Source organism: Pteropus alecto, unplaced genomic scaffold, assembly GCF_000325575.1.
Source record: "Pteropus alecto unplaced genomic scaffold, ASM32557v1 scaffold105, whole genome shotgun sequence".
In the NCBI taxonomy this organism is placed as follows: domain Eukaryota; kingdom Metazoa; phylum Chordata; class Mammalia; order Chiroptera; family Pteropodidae; genus Pteropus; species Pteropus alecto.
The window spans coordinates 5604390-5622818 of record NW_006436294.1 but is presented as its reverse complement, the minus strand read 5'-3'; the positions used below and the strand labels follow the sequence as shown (position 1 = coordinate 5622818).

General features: G+C 51.3%; 1 protein-coding gene across 1 annotated transcript in view; it reads left to right on the top strand.

Annotated features, from left to right (window-relative positions):
* Positions 1–18429, top strand: part of TRAPPC9 (trafficking protein particle complex 9) — a 329454-nt gene that overhangs the window by 83283 nt on the left and 227742 nt on the right. Inside the window, exon 15 of the mRNA XM_006912937.3 lies at positions 2731–2883. Within this exon, the coding sequence (XP_006912999.1) occupies positions 2731–2883 (153 nt within the window). The remainder of the gene's footprint in view (positions 1–2730; positions 2884–18429) is intronic.

The window sequence follows — 18429 nt, the reverse complement described above, 5'->3', positions numbered from 1 at the left end:
GCTCTGGGGCCACGTGGCAGAAGGTCACACAGCTGGCTCGTCTTAAGACCAAGTGAAGTACCTCTGTCGATGCCGCAGGAGTCGATGTGTTCGGCTCACTGGGAGCACGGGTGGGAAGTACGTACGTGACAGGGAGGGCGACCTCAGGCCGTCTGGCCCTGCAGTCGGGGGACATCCTCGCTAGCGAGTGGCAGTGCTGGCGCTCGTGCGCAGGGGCATCTGGCCCTGAGCTCGCGTACGTGGCTGTGACGTCACACGTTCGTTCTACTGTCTCTTTTCAGAGGGGCAGGTCACATCTCCGTAGTGACGGTCTCCGCACTCTGCCGCGGTGCGGGGGGGTTGGTGGTGTCTGGTGAGCGGCGAGAGGCAGGACGTGCCGTGGGGAGGGCGTGCTGTCTGCCGACGCTGGCTCCGAGTCTGGCCTTCTCGCTTAGCAGCTGCTCGCCACGTCGCTCAAACTCTCTGAGCGTTAGCTGCCTCTTTTAGAACGTGCAGATAACACAGCTTAAGAGGGATACTTCCTGGGTGGCTGTGTCAACTGTCGTCTTCACAAGACTCCAGGAGAAGACTTTGTCCTGTGTCTCCTGCGCGCGCCTCCGCACCGCCCCCCCCGCTTCGTCCAGGTGGCCCTGCCTTGCCAGGTTAGCGCAGGGAGCAGGAGGGAGAGGCAGGGCTTACCTGCATCATTTAGATCAGCTCTCCCGAAGCCTGGGTGAATTCTTTAGTCACTGACCACCTGCCAGTCCGCGTGGCTGGGGCGGAGTCAACCCACCGCTTTGGAGAGGTTTATCCTGCCGGCAGAGTTGAGTCTAGGGACTCAATCCGTGACACGTGTGCCCTAGGTGGTTGCCGTTCTTGTTATTGGTTCTCATCGTTGCCTGGCCCTAACGTGGGGCGCCGTACAAAGCAGCTGCTTTGGCTCAGAGCCCACCTCGCTGTCTCGGGCCGGCCGCAGTCCTCAGCAGGCCAGAGCCTCAGGGCTCTCTCTCTCCTGGTACATTGGAGGGGGCTGCGGGGACGAACGTAGACGCGAGAGTGAGCTGTGAGCGTGTGTGTGTGCGTGTGTGCGAAAGTGTGACAGAAAACTCAGGGAATACAAAACAGTTGGAAGTGACCCATGATCTCAGTACTCAGATAACCAGCGTTAGCACACGGGTGTGTTTTCTTCTTGTTCTGTCCGTATTTTCATGCAGTTGAAACTACATTGCACATTCAGTTTGGTGTTATGCTTTCTTCACATAGCTTTTTCACCTGTTCTAAGTCCAAATCTGAAATGACGCCTGGACTACGCTGTCTGCTGTCTTGTACGCGCTGTCTGCTGTCTCGTACGCTTACCGAGTGCCGAGTGTCCGGGCTGTTAGTCGCTGAGCGGGGAGGGAGGCGATGGCAGTGGCTCCACTCTGCGAATGCCAGCACAGGGTCGGACGCTCCGTGGGAATCGCTGGCTCCTCATGCAGCCCCGGGGCGGGGCGCCATGACCACCCGGCAGGATGAGGAAGCCGGGGCCAGAGGGGTAGGAGGAGCGCCTGCTGCAGTGGGGGCCTATTCGGAGTGCCTCACTGTTATTCACTCATTCATTCTTCACGATGACACATTTATAGACAGGTGGACTGCGGCCTGTGGGGTTTGCTAACTTACCAGGGGATACCCCGCCGGAGCCAGGATTTGAGCCTGGGCGGTTTTGCCCTAAACCTGGAGTCTGAACCAGCACGGTACCCTCCTCTCGAGGTGGTGGTGAGCCTCAGAGGCAGGCTCTAGTCCTTGCCTTCCATCTGTCGAGCGGTGGGTGGGAGACTGAGCCGCTCAACACAGGTGATGTTCTAATAGAGGTGTGTGCACCTGAGCCCAGGGCAGCAAGGTGGGCTGGGAAAGGCATCACGGGAAAGGAGCCTTGGAGCAGGGCTGAAGGACGCGTCGGAATTCACTCTGCGAGGAAGTGAGCAGGCCGGGCGTTCTGGGCACAGGGAACAGCGTGTGTGCAGGGTTATGGGGGGCACAAGGGTGATGGGAGGGGAAGGGGAGGAGGAGCAGGCGAGGGGTGAGACCAGGCGGCTCCCCCCGAAGCATTTCTGTGTTGTTGGGGCCATGGACACTGGTTCAGCCGGGGATGCCTCAGCTCGCCTACTCCCTGCCCGGCCGTGGGAAAGGCTCTGAGTGCCTGGCTCCTGGAGCCACGTGTCAGAAATGGCCCGATGATGGCATCTTTGGGAGCGGAGACTATGCGGGGCCTCAGTGTCTGAGCCGGTACTGGCGTTTCAGGGAGGGCTTGGCCAGTGCTGCTTCAGCAGGTCAGCAAGCGCTTCAGTGATCCCGGGGCTCTGGGACCTGGCCTTCCCACAAGCAGCGCCCCGACGGTTCTCTGCTAAATGTGGATTTCTTTCTCTTCAGGGTGATAGGAAATATTGGTCAGGGGGAAATTCAGTTGAGCTGAGTTTGTGAGAGCAGAGGGCGACGATTTTGTCAGTGAGAGGAAGCCACTCGGGGGTTGCAAAGGTGACGTGGTTCCGAGCGTGGTGCCCCGCCTCTTCCTTGTGCCTCACTCATAGACACAGGTCATTGCCTCACCAAACCCGGCATTCTGGAGCTTTCTTGGTACTTTGATCTCTCATTTGAAATGGTTTGCGTTTTTCTTTGCTTTTTGAGAATGCATCAGAGTTTTCTAGCAGGGCTGGTAAGTCTCATCCTCTCTCAGTTACGTCATTCTCATCACCATTGTTATTGTCATTGTAGAAAAACTGTACGGCGACTTCTTGAGCTGGAAACTAGAAGAAACCCTCGCCCAGTTTCCTTTGCAGCCCGGGAAGGTAGCCACGTTCACAGTCAACATCAAAGCGAAGCTGGATTTCTCCTGCCAGGAGAATGTCCTCCAAGACCTCAGTGACGGTGAGCTCCTCCCCAGTTTTAATAAGCACAGCGTGGTCTCCAGGCGCATGGCGGCAGTCACCACGCCTGCTGCCTGCTGCTCTGTCTTTGCAGCATGCTTGTCATCGCTACGCCGGGCTGCTGGAGACTTCTCCCGGGCACTTAGCGGGCGAGTTACCGTGTATATCCGAAAGCAGTGAAAGTGCTTGTCGTTAAACGATTTCTTAAGTCACACTCTTTACTGTTTTGTGCGCATTTGCCTGGCGGTCATCCTCCATTGGTGGAATGTAGGAATGGCTGCGTTTTGTCAAGTATAACCGCTGTGATCTCATTAGCTGCAATGATAAAGTTCTTCAAAATCTGGTGATTTCTATGAAGAGGTGGAATCTGAAGAAAATGAGAATTTATGCTGACTAGGGAGAGGGTTTCATGGATTAATTATGTCAAATTATGAAGCATGGATCCTGACATTCGTTTGGAGGCATGACGGGGTGTATTCGTTAGCTCAGGCTGCTGTAACAAAGGACCACAGACAGCGTGGCTTTACGGCAGAAACTTCTGACAGTTCTGGAGGTCGGGCTCAGGTGAGGACCCTTCTCCTGGCTTGCAGACAGCTGCCTGATCTCACTGTGCCCTGCTATGGCAGAGAGAGAGAGCACTGGTGTCTCTCATAAGGACACCAGCCCCCTTGGTGAGAGAGAGAGAGAGAGAGAGAGAGAGAGAAATCGCGCGTGTGTGTGCGCGCACTGGTGTCTCTCATAAGGACACCAGCCCTCTTCAATTAGGGCCCCACCCTGATCACCCCATTTAACCTGTCTCACCTCCTCACAGGCCTCATCTCCAAAAACAGCCACATGGGGCAGGTTAGGGCTTCAACATAGGCATTTTTGGGGCACAGCATTCATTCGAAGGGTATTATTGGAGACAGCGGATTCTGACAGTAGAACTTACTACATAACTTTGAGTGATGTGATCTAGTTTATAACATGATAAAACTATCCATTTCTGGGGTTGTCGTGAAGGTTTGTGCTTCACCGGCACATGGCAAAGCTTCGACAAGTGTAAGTTACGTCATACCCACTCCCGTTCCCTGTTTATGACAGTGCAGACATTCAGCTACCCCCTGTCATGATGTATGCACTCGGCCAGGCCCTTGGAAAATGGAGATGAATGAGTAATGGCCTGTCACCCGGAGAGCAACAGTGACAACAGCTGGCACTTAGGAGGCTTACATAAATCACCTCACTTACTCTTCACAGCAATCCTATGAAATCGGTGCTACTAAGGTCTCCATTTTACAAATGAGAACATCAAGGCACAGAGGTCGAATAGCTTTTCCAAGGTCACACAGCTGGGAAGTGGTGGAACTGGGCCGTGAAGCCAGGCAGCCCGACTCTGGGGTCTGTCCTCGTAACCATTCCGCGGCCCACTGTGGCCCAGAGGGTCGGCCGGGAAGTAAACGCGTGGTTAGGGCGCCCTGAGACTCAGACACGATGTGCAGCTCACGTTACCTGGCGGGGTCCAGCGGGGACTCCCCGAGCCAGCGTGTGGCCTGGGCCTGGGCCAGGAAGCTTCCCAGTTGAAGAAGCAGTGTGGGTGCCGCAGGCCTTGCAGGGGCAGCGGCCACCGAGGCCGAGGGCCTGCCATCAGCTGTGAGGGTGCTACCTCCAGACCCTCGGTGTCTCTGGGAGCGGGGCTCCGTCTCCCGGCTGCTCGCCCTCAGCCCTCCCTGAATGTCACCTGGAACCTGAGAGACTAAGGATGGTTATGGGTTTTGTTTCCCTGTGATGAGAACTGTGCCCCCAGTTCCCTGCGTCCCTCTCTGCCCCTTTCCCTCTCTGGGGAGTCCCCAGCCACCCTGGCCGCCCCGTCCTAGGAGCTCGCCCAGCCCGCCTGCCCCAGGGCCTTCGCCCTTGTCCTTGCCCGCTGGCCCCCTGCAGGACTCACCCTGATTATTCAGGTCTCAGTTCAGATGTCTCCCCAGCAGAGAGGCCACCCTGACCACGTCAGCTGAATTCACACCCTCCCTCCCCCGCCACCCTCGCCGTGTCACCCTGCCTTACCTAGTCCACCGCGCTTGCCCCCCGCGGCTGTCGTGCTGGCTTTTTCCTGTCTGCCTCCATCCTTTAGGTGGTAGGTTTCACGGGAACAGGGCTCCAGTGTCTCATTCAGTCCTATATTCACGGCATCTAGACCGTGACCGACACAGAGCAGCCATGTGTTTGTAGAATGGCTGAGTGGGGGGCACCTCTTCCCCCTGACCCCCTTGGAGTGGGGACTCCACCCTCATGACCTCATCTAAACTTATTTACTGCTCAGGCCCCACCCCCGAACACTGTCCCATTGTGGGTTAGGGCTGAATGTGTGAATTTTCGGGGAACGCGTTAGGTCCATCACACTTCTTGAGGCTTGTTCTCCTGTACTCTCTGTGGTGTTTAAATAACCATCACGGGATTCATTGTATAATACTTAACTTAAGTAATTTATAGTATTAACAAAGGTAGAAAAACAAGTTTACTGTGCGACACATTAGAAACTGAAAATGTCAAGTGGATTTAACACGATACCTGGCCTCAAAAAAGTATCCGATGATGTGGATTTTTTTTCTCTGTGTAAACTGCTTTATACCACTGGCCTGCGTGTTTTCTCTAGGTAGAGAGAGGGTTACAGACAGAGGCTCTGATTTTTCTTATTCCAAGGGAGGGAGTTGGGCAGAATAAATGGCCCTGGCACCTGTCCAGTTAATGCGTGATTAGCTCTTATCCCAGGGGTGTGTCTTGGCAGTGGACTCCCAGCCGAGATGTGAGAAGTGAGGGCACGGGGACCAGGGCCTCTGCTGCGGACCATCTGTGGTGTGCTATTCCTGAGAAATAGGATGGAAGGTGGAAGCCGTAGCTTGTTTTTGTTTGGTGGCCATTTGGCTTTGCGTGTTCAGTGCAGACATGTTTTGTTACGTACTTCTGTGTCTGCCTTTAGCTACAGGGCCCTAGGATTGTCTTTGCCCTTTTAAGCTTTGTAGTCTGGGAAAACATTCTTCTCTCTTTTAAAATAGAACCAAATCAAGAAGAGCTAGAATTATGATTCCCAAGCAGTTTGTGAAGGTAGAGCTGGCCTCCTTGCTGGTCAGATCTAGCACACATGTGCAGCAGGACATAGTTATTATTAATCGGATGCCTTCTTTATTGGTTATGGCTACTAGATGCCCTGGCTGGTTGTCCACATAGCAAATCATAGCATCTGAGACACAGAACCTTCACGTCTACAACCAGGGCAAGTTCTATAGCGTGACACGGTGGACACCGAGGCCCACAGGGACCCTTCCAGAATTTGGCCCGCGAATGATGCATTGTCACCTGCAGTCCAGTCTGAGGAATTGAGGGACCATCAGTTAGCCTCTGTTTGGAGAATGCAGTCCACTCAGTGGCAGAGGCTCATTTGTGGCCTCTGGGAGCTGGGCGAGGACCCACGTGTGGCTCTCTGGCTATCATTCCACAAACCTCCAGCTCTGGGCCACTTGTGGGCCAACTCGTTTGTCAGCCGTGGACTCATATTAACTATGATTAGTGAAATTTGATGTCATTTTAAAATTTACAGCAACAAATAAGTATAGCTGTCACACAAACCAGGATACCGGATTCTGTGTGGGCTGTCGACAGATGGAAGATAATTAATACTGATTGAGCATTGTCAGACACTGCCTATAAGGCCTGGACTAACCACTTTGTTTGCGTTTTTTATTCTGAATGTTCCCAACACCTCTATAACGTAGACGGCCTTACAAAACAATTCCCACTTTGTAAAGACAGGTAGGAGGGCTGTTCTAGCTTAGAGGAGATTAAGGAGCTATAACAGTCAAATGCTACATGCAGTTCTGACTCGTAGTGAGGATTAAAAGAAAGACTCTGAGGACATTTTGGGGACCTCAGTGTTCTGAATGGGGCCAGAGAGAAGTGGGATTCTTTAGTGTCATCCACACAGCTGAGGAAGCCAGATGCTTACTCACACACTCATGTCCCGCCAGGCAGAAACCGTGGGCGAGGAGGTCTCTTCTGGCCCAGAGCTGGCCGCCCTGGAGGAGGTAAAGTCACACTGTTCTGGCCCTCTCGATGCATCTGCCTGTGTGCTGGAGCTTCTCCCCCGGAGAAGGCTGTTCTAATCACCTGTTTGTTTTTCTGGCTGTTTCCACCGGCCCAGAAGAGCAGGTGAGAGACTGGGTCCTTCTCCTGTCACCGCTAACGTTCCCCCGTCCAGCGCCCCGTCCTGTCTGTCCTTTCTCACACACGTCCCTCCGTCCCATCGCCCCGTCTTCTCTTTGAACCATTACGAGCGCCTGGGGCGCCCCTCCCCGTCACTGGCCTTGCCTTCTCGATTCCATCTATTACGTTTTTGATTTTTTTTTTTCCTCAAAAACAAATGTGCTCCTTACTTTGGCGAAAAAGGCCCTCCGTAGTTGGGTCCCAACCTCCCCCCCTTTTTTTTTTTGCCTTCTTGCTGCTGGGCCCTTATATTCTGCCCTCCGGCCGTTCTGAAGTATTGTTCGTGCCATCTTCTCCACCTGGCCTGTCTTTCCATCCTTCGCCTGCTGACCCCACTGCAGGCACCGGAGTGTCCCCCAGCATTTACGTCTACCCCCAGTGCAGGCAGACCACGTGTAATCATGCTTCTCTTTATCATGCTTCGCAATGGTTGTGTTTTTAACAAATCGAAGGCAAGACCCTCTGCCAGCAGCAGACTGCGGTGCTGGCTTTGCAGAGGTGGTCTGGGGCCCAGCCCACGATGCCGCTGAGGTGCCCCAGTCCCCAGCACAGGGCCTGGCCCAGAGAGGGCTCTGGGGAATGGTTACTAAGTGAGAGTCGGAAGGTGGGTTGTAAAGCTGAACTGAGTGGCCTTGACCCTGAGTTTGAGGAGGGCCGAGAGCTGTCTGGGCTGGATGATCGGGTGCTGGTTCTGCCTGCAGAGCCCTTGAGCCGGGCCTGGCTGAAGGGCGAGCGCCATCCCGGCAGGGAGGGAGAGAGGCAGGCGACGGGGTGGAGGAACCAGGAGAGAGGACCTAGGTGGGAATGGGGGGTCTGGGCGGCCTGTGGGGCCTTGAACCTCTGGAGAAGAACTTAGGACCCTGTCGGGAGCCACTGGGGAGCCACTGAAAGCTTTCTGAAAGGAGTGGGCGGACGGCAGGGCCAGCCTGGGGTTCACCCAGGGGGTGGTGACAGGTGCAGTAGTTTGAGGGGAGGCACAGCAGGAGAGAGGCAGGAGGCAGGAGGCTGGGGAGGGAGGCCCAGTGCGGGCCTGTAGGCTGTCGCTGTAGGGCTGTGTTTAGAGTTTCGTAGCTGGTCCGGCGGTGTGGCGAGCTCTTATTAGAATTTATTCTCTCCTCCATGGAAAAATGCATTTCTTCTTGCCTGAAATGTCTCTTGTTTATTAAGCTGAAAACAAATCGCCTATGGGAAGTTGGAATCTGTTCAATTCTTTGTCCAGAGTTGGAGCCTTATGTAAAAAACAAACCGTATTTACATTTGGCATTTCATTATATTTTGCTTCTTTGCAATTTAATGATAACAGATGCTTCAACTTCTTATTGTGCCCAGGAATCGGTTTTATTTGGGAGCTGCCACTGTAGAATATACCACATTCCCCTTCATAACATGTCCCTTTTCCTATTGTGCCCTGAAATTGGGACGTAATTCAGTGTCTTTGTCCTGGTCTGCTGCTCTCCTTTGTAAAGAAATACTAATTTTTGGAAATCTCAGTGTTTAAAAAATAAGAACAGTGACTCATCCTGAATTACTAAGGTGGTTGGAATCTTAATGCCGTAATATACTTTTTCTTTAGAATTCCTAGATGCCCGAGGTTTTTACAAAACGTGATTTTAAGAAGGCAGGGATTTTAGTGAAACTTGAGTTTTTTCTGAGGCTGGAGGGAAGACACCGTCACTGACCGCTCACAGCGCCAGGGCACTTCCCGTGGCTTCCCTCAGCGACTCTCGCTGGACCCCTGAGAGGCTGGCCGGCCGCCCCTCAGGCCACGTTCCCTCCGGCCTCTTGGCCTGGGCTTTGTGCCCTGTGCTCCCAGCTGCCCGCGTCCCTCTCTGCCAGCTCCAGGCCCAGCGGCTGCGGTAGCGCCGACCCGCCGCTGCCCGCCAAGGCTCTGGCGGTTTCCTTTGCTGCTCCGCTCCGGCCCCGTGACCGTCAGGGCTCTCGCCCAGATCCGCTCCCGCTCTCTTTCCGAGCCACTCTCTTATCTGCTCGGAAGGCTTCAGTGACCACCGCCACCCTTCCCGGAGGCCCTCGAGTGTGGGGGAGGTTCGCTTGGTGGCTGCCAGTCCCCGTCCCCGGCTGTGGTGGGTTCCCCCAGTGCAGACTTCGGTCCTCTGCTCAGTTCAGGAAAAGGTCATTTTCAGTTCACACAGCGTTTCCCTTGTCTTAAGGGCGGGAGCAAAGCTTTCTTAAGCTCTCCGCACCGCCGCGCTGAAGTCAGAAGTCCACATCCTGTATTTTAATTCAGACCCGGGATCATTTGCGGATCGTGTTGGCCATTTGCCAGGTTGTGCGCTCCTTTTGTGTTTAGCATTTTCTGTGCTTTCGTTCAGAAGGAAAAGGTCACTCACCGGTCAGCCTGCCCATCGTTATAGTTAGCCATCTCACCCCCCAGCCTCTGACTCACACACAGTAATCGCTCAGCATGAGGGGGAGCCCCGGGAGCACACCTGCGAGTGAGGCCGGAAGCGCCACAGCACCCCAAGCTGCGGTCTTCCCAGACATCCGTCTGTCGGTCCAGGAGCCGGGGAGGTGCACCTCCCCCCGCGCCCCCCGCTCCCCCGGCCGTTAGCCCCGCAGGTGGGAAGGCTGACTGGGTCCTTCGATTTAAATCAGGCTGGAAATTACTTTCTAGACCACACGGGAGCATGAAAGTCCAGGAGTTGTCATTCATCAGTGACAGGTGACCCCAGGCAGCGGAGCCCAGGTCTTCCACACCCTGTTCCTGTACTCCTGACTGCCTCCCAGCCGAGCTGGCGGTGACTCACAGGGACAATTAGGGAGGCGCTCAGAAAAGGGGATGTAAGCACGAGTTTTTTTCCCCACAAAGAGAAGGGGATGATTTCTATGGCTCACTGCAGCTTGGTTTACTGTTAGATTATGCTTTTGATTGCGCCGAATCTTGTCAGTTTTGTTTTATAAGTATTCTCAGCCCTGCTCTCTCTGTCCACCATCGCTGCTGTGAACGAAGCCTCGCTCATGTTCCGTTTGTACCATGTTAGTGGTTTTCTCCTTGGTCTCCCAGCTGCTCGTTTTGCCCCTTTCCCTCCATCTTCCTCACTGGCCTCATTGCTCCGTAGAAAGCAGAATCCGGCACGTCCTGCTCCTTTAGTGCGGTTACATTGCCTTCCGGGTGACGTTTCCAATGCAGCTTGTGTGGCCCGGCCCCGGCCGCTGGTTGGGCCTCGTCGCCCGCCCTTCTCCAGAAATACAGAATCACTCGTGTTTCTCTGCTGCCCCCGCCCTCTTAGGCCTGCCTCCGGGGAGTGTGTAGACCGGAGGCTCTCATGTCTCTGCACATTGTGATCCTCTGGGGACCTTTGAAAACTGCCTGGTTCCCAGCCCTAGACACTGTGATTTGATAAGCACAGGGTGTGACCTGGGCACCGGGTTTTTCAAAAAGTGTTCCAAGTGATTCTTAAATGCAGCAAGGTTTGGGGACCATTGACACGGGGTACCTTTCTTCTCCTGTCTTGAAAAAGCCATAGTCGCTCTCCTAGCTTCAGGTCAGTTGCTCCAAATTCTGGACTTCTTTGAGCAGACACAGTTGCTTCTCGTTTTCTGTTTCCTGTGATGACAGGTTTCGAAACGTGGCAGAGCGAGTCTACTCTCCAGGTGATTGTTCAGAAGCCTTTTGGGTATTTTCTGTCCCTTCATCTTCATGTAAATTTTAGAATCAGTTTGTCAGGTTCCTCACATGACCTGTTGGAATATTGATTGGGATGGCAATAAACCTATAGATCGATTTGGGGGAAAATGGACATTTCTATGATACCCAGTCTTTCTATCTGTGAATATTATCTCTGCATTTATTTGTCTTTAATGTCTTTCAATAATGCTTTCTAATTTTTTTGATAAAGGTCTTAGAGTATTTTACTAGCTTTATTCCTAGATAGTTTATTTTTGTTATTAAAAATGGTACTTTGCATCTTTTTATGGAAATATAACTTATGTAGTAATGAGCACAAATGTTAAGTGTACAGCTTGGTGAATTTTTATTTTTACTCATATTCATTTTTGCAGCCACCACCCAGACCTAGGTAGGGGTAATTTTCAGTGCCCCATCAGTTCCCTTGGGTCCTGTCCATCGATAACTTTACCCAAAGATGAAGCAATATCTTAATGGTGATTTGATTTGCATTTCCTTGGTGATTAGTGACGTTGAGCACTTTTTCACATGCTTGTCGGCCATTTTTGTATGTTGTCTCTGGAAAAATGTCTCATTCGGTTCTTCTGCCCATTTTTTAATCACATTGTCTTTTAGTTATTGAATTGTACAAATTCTTTATGTATTTTGGATGTTAACCCCTTATCAAATGGATGCTTTGCAGGTGTTCGTAGGTTCGTGCTTTGCCTTTTCGTTTTGTTGATCGTTTCGTTGGCCGTGTGGTCCCACGTATGTGTTTTCGCTTTTGCCGCCTGTGCTTGTGCTGTCATATCCAAAACACTGTTGGCAAGATCCGTGGCAAGGAGCATTTTTCCTAATTTTTTTTCTAGGAGCTTCACAGTTCAGGTCTCATGTTTAAGTCTTTAATCTATTTCGAGTTAATTTTTGTGAGTTGTGCAAGATAGTCCTGTTTAGTTTCTCTGCAGGTAATTACCCAGTTTTCCCAGCGCCATACCGAAGAGGCTGTCCCTTTCCCCACCGAGTGTTCTTGGCTCTCTTGTCAAATATTAGTTGACTGTATATGCGAGAGTTCGTTGCTGGGCTCTCTCTTCTGTTCCTTTGGTCTGTGTGTCTGTTTTTATGCCAATACTATATCATTTTGATGATTATATCTTTGTAGTTTGAAATCAGGAACTGCGATGCCTCCAGCTTTGTTCTTTCTCGGAATTGCTTCGCCTATTTGGGGTCTTTGTGGTTCTGTACAAATTTTAGGATTGCTTTTTCCGTTTCTGTGAAAAACGCTACTGGAATTTTGAAAGGGATTGCATTGATTGCTTTGAGTAGTAGTATTTTAACAATAGCATTTTTTTTGGATGCATGAACACAGGGTATCTTTCCATTTGTGTCCTCTTAAATTACTTTAATCAGTTACAGTTTCCAGTGTTTAGATCTTTCACTTCCTTGATTTATTCCTAAGTATTTTATTGCTTTTGAAGCTGTTGTGAATGGGCTTTTTAAATTATTTCTTCAGATACTTATATTACTTTTTGTGATATTTGTTAGTTTATAGAACAGCAACTTATTTTGCTTTTATATTCTGCAACTTTACTGAATTCGTTGACTATAATAGTTTTTTGGTGGCATCTATAGGGTTTTCTATAAGTGATATCATGTCATTTGCAAATAAAGACAATTTTACTTCTTCCTTTCTGATCCGCATGCCTTTTATTGCTTTTTCCCGCCTGATTGGTCTGGCTAGGACTTCCAGCACTGTGCTGAGTAAAAGTGGTGCATGTGGGCGTTCTTGTCTTGTTCCTGATTTTAGAGGAAACGCTTTCAGCCTTTCACCGTTGAGAAAGATGTTAGCTGTGTCATTGTCATAGATGATTTTTATTATTTGGGGGTTATATTTGGGGTTTTTATCATGAAAAGGTGTTGAATTTTGTCAGATGCTTTTTCTGCATCTATTGAGATGATCACATGATTTTTATCTTTCTGTCAATGTGCTCTATCACTTTTATTTACGTTTGTCGAACCATCCTTGTACCCTGGGAGTGAACCCCACTTGGCCATAGGGTGTGATCTGTTTAATGTGCTGTTGAATTTGGTTTGCTAGTATTTTGTTGAATTTTTTTTATTTATATTCCTCAGGGAAGTTGGTCTGTAGTTTCTTTTCTTGCAGTGACCTTGTCTGGCTTTGGTGTCGGGGTGCTGCTGGCCTCGTAGAATGAGCTTGTGCGAGTTTCTTCCTCTTCAGCTTCTGGGGGGAGTTTGCGAAAGATTGGCATTGATTCTTTAAATGTCTGATAGAATTCACCAGTAAAACCATTTTAATGATCTGTTTTCATCTAATTTTTGAAATAATTTTAGCGCGTGATATTGTGTGGTATATACTTACTGAATAGGGTGTGGACATTATAGAATCTTTGGAGTTATACAGCTTTAAGTTGTGGAAGCCAACTAATTATCAGTACTCTGTCCTGATCAGGTAACGGGACTTAGATAATTTCGTCTTCCTTTCTGGGTTATTGTAAAGCAGTGCGCACTTTAGCATAGTTAAGTAGGCAATCGTAGTGTGCCTTTTCCCGCCCCCTCACCAATAGTTATGGAGTATGTACTTTATTCCATATACTGTACTGCTCCTGGGATTTCCCTGAGGAGTCAAATGGGATGCAGCCCCTGCCCTCAAGGAGCTTCGTGTCCAGTGCAGTGTTGTCCATCATGACCCTTGGTGCTGGAGGAACGTCCTATTCTGAGCTGTCCAGTAGGTAGCCATGAGCCACGTGTGGCTTTGATCGCTGGAGATGTGGGATGGTGCATCTGTAAATCTGAAGTGTTACTATTATTTGAGTGTAATTAAATACCCACTATCTAGTGGCCGCTATATTCGATGGCACAGATCCTGCGGGAGAGATAAGCAACTTCACAAATAAACAAAAAATTGCAGCTTTGCTAAATGCTGGGTGGGAAGGGTATCCGATGCTATGACCGTGTCCCAGGGGTTTGTAATTCAAGGTGTTAGGGAGGCTCGTCTTTGGAAATGACGAGTGAGGTAAGAGTTATGGGACGATCAGGACTGAAGTAGGTGACGGAGGTTGCGTGAGCAGAAGAGTTTTCATGCACATGGAAAAATCCTGTGGCAGAAGAGAGCACAGCTAGTGCCAGGAACTTACATTTTTGGTGGGAAAAAAAAAGTGCATATGCTTGTGTGCACAGAGGTGGGGGGAGGGGAGGGGGAGCCAAGGAGGAGGGAGAGGAGAGGAGGGTGATTCTTAGAGTTAGGCCTTAAGAGAGTTTGCCCGCAGGTATTCACAACTAAGTTGTTGGGGAAGAAAGGTTTTGTGGGATGCTGGGGTGAACTTTTCCTTTTGATGGTTTTTAAAATTAATGCTCCACCTTGAAACTGTCAGCTTTGTAATTTTTGTGGTTCGGCTGCCTCTTTAATTAAGAAATAATGACTTGCCCTGTCTTTTAGGGATGGGCAGCGCTTTAAGGCTGCTGCGAAGAGTGCAGAAAACATCCAGATTGTTTTTGAATTTCTGTCTAAAAGGACAAGCGCGTGTCATTGTTCGGCTTGGGACACCAGCACTCTCCCTTATTATCTTGTGAAAAAGCGGCGTTCTACTTCTGATTTCAAACTGGCAGTACTCCGGTTTTGTTTCCTTAATTTTTATCCTAAAATAACATATGCTAATTGGGCTATTTCTGTGGCTTGCTTTGGAGAATTGATGTTCATTTATTTGTGTGTCTCTTCAAGTAGAGATGGAGCAACACACGTAAACAAGACAGGAAGGATGTAAGGCCCGGAGCGGAGACGAGAGAGGGGCGTGTGTTGGCACTGTCGCTGCTCACAGCTCTGTGTGTCGTCCCCAAGGCCGCGGGCGCGGGCAGGGCGGGCAGGGCCAGGGCTCTGACCCCGCTGTCCCTGTCAGCAGACTGCTCCTGGAGAAGTGAAGGGAGCGCATCTGCGACGTGGACCCGGTCCTCACGCCTCCCGGTCCCCTGGGACTCCTCCAGCAGCTCTGCCCTGCCATCTTCTGCGTGGGCAGCGAGAAGTCCTGTCTGCGGTGCTGCTGAGGCCGTGGGTGACACAGCAGCTGCTTCCACAAGGGCGCTAGCGAATCTCACCACCTTAGCTGGGAGCTGAGGAAGTTACCCATCTTCCATTGAGCCAGGCCTAGTGACAAGGAGCTCACTGCTCTTGAAAGAACCCACTCTGGCATTCGCACTGTACAGAGAAGTGACTTCCCAGTGGTTTTGAAAAGAATCCTGGAATTCGAAAGCCCAGCGGTAACCCCTCTCTCGTGCTGGAGAGACAGCATTTCCTTGCTCATTCTCAGTCGTTCATCATTCCTCTCATTTTATCGGGTGCTTTCAGAGGCAGGTGTGCAGATCCAGGACCGCACGTTGCACACCGCTGTGTGTGTGAACGAGGCCCTGGGGCGTGCCCAGGCCCCGGCCTGGGCGTGTGGGGCCTCCCCATCAGGCAGTGACCGGGGATGACGTTAGGTGCAGTCACTCGCCAGCGCGTGGTTCCCGCCCTGGTGCGTGTGGGGTCCAGCACCGGCCGGCACCGTCCCAGTGCTGGGATCCCGGGGTCCCGGCCCATACCCATGGCAGGGCTGCTCGCCTCCGTCGGGAGCTCCGAGATCGCCGATGGCTGCCCATTGGTCACTTGTGAAGGTTTCTGGAGAAAGCTGTGTGTGTGTTGGACACATTGTTTCCCTGTGGTCACAGATGTCCCCAGGTGTGGCCGAGCGTCACCTGCTTCGGTTTTATCCACTTTTCTCTGAACCATTCTTAGAGGGAGGGAAAACTCAGTAGTAGCCTGATGCTAACGGGACTAATGGCTTACAAGCTCGCCGTAGTTGGGTTCCTGTGTGGCCAGACTCAGCAAAGGTGGCGAGGATTATCACCGGGCCCCAAACGCGGTCTCGCTGGGACTCAGCTCTTGTGGGACGTTGTGCATCGTCTCCGTGGAGAAGGCTTTGTCGCAGTGTGAGTTCTCACGGTTCCCGTGGAGGTGACAGCCGGCGCCCTTTGACGTTGCTGCGGGACCCTGTGTGTTGCGTGTGCTGCCTGGTGGAATTCTGTCTTTGTTTCTTTTGCTACCTTGGACACCGGATGGAGACCCTGGCCAGATGTTAGGGGCAACTTTAGGGGACATTTTCAGCCTACGTGACGTCGCCCTGTACATGGTAGAGGCCGAGGGGGATGGGTGTTATGTGGAAAACAGACTGAAGCACCTCAGGCGCCAGGCTTGGAAGTGTACGTGTGTGTGCCGTTCGGCGGTGCTCACACGCTGACCTTCCTTCGGAAATTATTTTCTTACTGAAGTGTATCGTTTAGGACAGTGGTCTCCAACCTTTGTGGTACCAGGCACCGGTGCTCCTCTGAGAATCTCATACCTGAGGATCTGAGGCGGAGCTGAGGCGGTGATGTCGGCGCTGGGAGCGGCTGCAGACACAGATGAAGCTTTGCTACCGCTCACCTCCTGTGGTCTCCTTTTGCCTTTGCAAACGTACTTTTATTCTAGTTTATTTCATATACCTGCCGCAAGAGAAAAAAATGTGTGTTCAGCTTTAAGCATTAGTGTCTCTTTTGAAAGTGCAGAATGGACAGCTCCCTGAGTAGACCCGTCACTGGGATGGATGCCAGGCCATCGTGAGGGTCCTTATGGTGGGGTTGGTGTGGGGCACACCGCAGAACAGCCTGGCAGCTGAGGTTTTGTATAAGCTCAGGTTAGAACCGAAGTGCATTGTGTGTCCCAGTTTTGCTGACAGTCCTGAGTTCTAATCCTGACTCTGCTTCTGCTAAACTGTGCAGTGCTTCTTACCTTCTCGAAGATCAGCCTCATCACCTACCGAACTGATCGGATAATGCCTGCCTTGCAAGGTGCGAGGACCAGTTAGGTGGCATGTGCTAAGTGCCCGGGGCTGTGCCAAGCACGTAGTAAACACTCAGCTCCCAGCCCTTCCTAGAGGAGCTATTTTTATTGTGACTGTGCTTTTTCTTTCTACCACACAAATCCCACTTTCAGCTGTCATTTCTCCCAGCTGTCACCAGGGTTGCGATACAGCCGAATTCAAGAGAGAAGTATTATTCTCGTATCCAAAATTGTATTTCTGAATTGCCCACAGAGATGCTCTTAATAGAAAAATTGAGCACTCTGAAATTCTCCCTGAAAGCTCAATTTGATTCATGATGATCTTGCAGACTCCTACATTCTTAAATACCCTCTGTCCTCATGAATGCACTCGACTATGGTCCTCCTACTAGGCTGCCTTTGTCTGTTTGTAACTTTTTTGGTCTTGTCTTCCTATTAATTGTCATCCCAATCTGTTCTCTGTTCTATTTGTGATAGCCTGTGTTGGCAGAAGAATTGGCCGAGTGATTGAACAGAATTTTCTCTCTCTCCGCCCTGCCCAGCTGGAGAGCTTTTCCTCAACAGGCACTTGGTGACTAGTTTCTTTGCTTGTCGCATTTATTCTATCCACCCTCTCCCCACGTTCCCCCTCCAGGACACGGCTGTGTCCGGGCCAAGGACTCGGCTCCTGCCCTCCGAAGACTGGCTTCTGTAAAGAAGCTGTAACGTGGCTTTAAGTGTTTTTTTTTTTTTTTTCTGGGCTTGAAGATTACAGGTCTTTGAGGTTTCTTTGAGGTTTTGAGGTCTGTGTCTGAAAAGGACGCAAATTTCGGGTGTAGTTTTTAGCCTTTTTTGCGCTATGGATTTGTTTTTTTTCATAATTCTCCTGTGTTGGTTCTCATTTTAGAGCCAAGAAAACAGGTCCGTAGGGCCATGTGGCTTGCTCAATGCGGTGAGAGGCTGGCTGACTGCAGGAAGGCCCCATACCTGCCCCATACCCATATCTTTATAGCATACGATTCAGAGGAAGATTCTCCACACCCCTAAATTCATAGATCAAATTGCATAGACTGTGCATGACCCCTCTTGTGTCTCTCTGTCCGTCCTCTGGTTTGGCCATTGTTGGTGGGACACTTCCATCTCTGGCCATGGCTGGACTAGGGCCTCCCTTGCTTCTGCCAGAACCACATGGGCTGCAGCCGGAGTGCCCTGTAGGAGAGAGAGGGGTGCCGGACAGTCAGCCGCTAGTACTGACCAGGACTCCCATGGCCGTCAGTGCCTCTGGACCGCTGCAAGAATGAGACCGTAGCATCATGCGAAGTGAAATCGGATCGGCATTTCCAAGGCCGCAAAGAATCTGCGTCCTTCGGGAGCCAGCAGAGTTTGTGTAGTGTGCTGATGACGGGAGCTTTCCCTGGGGAGGGGCAAAGTAGCTGTGTCCCAGGCTGTTGGGGACTGGGTGGTGAGATGGCACTGAACCTTCCCTTGGGCACGTGGCCTCAACTCGAGGAGGGCGGCCCAGGGGCTGAGTGGCATTTAGTGGTCTTCGGCACCGTGCTCACTGGGAGGTTCCACTTGGCCTAGTTTCCCGGGTAGGGTGCTGGAAGTGTGGAGTTTATGTTTTGCAAATGTCTATGTTCACAGTACGAGTTCCCTTCACAGGAGGCGCGATGGGGTCGTAGAGCGGTTTTGTAGACTGTGCCCATGGTGCTGCGGGCGCGTGCAAAGGGAGGGGAAAACCCATTCCAACCCAGCAGCTTTGGGTCGCGTCTTCGCAAAGGGGTTTCTGCGCAGACGCATATGGCGAAATTCCCTTTAACCAGGAGGTGATTGTCGAATGT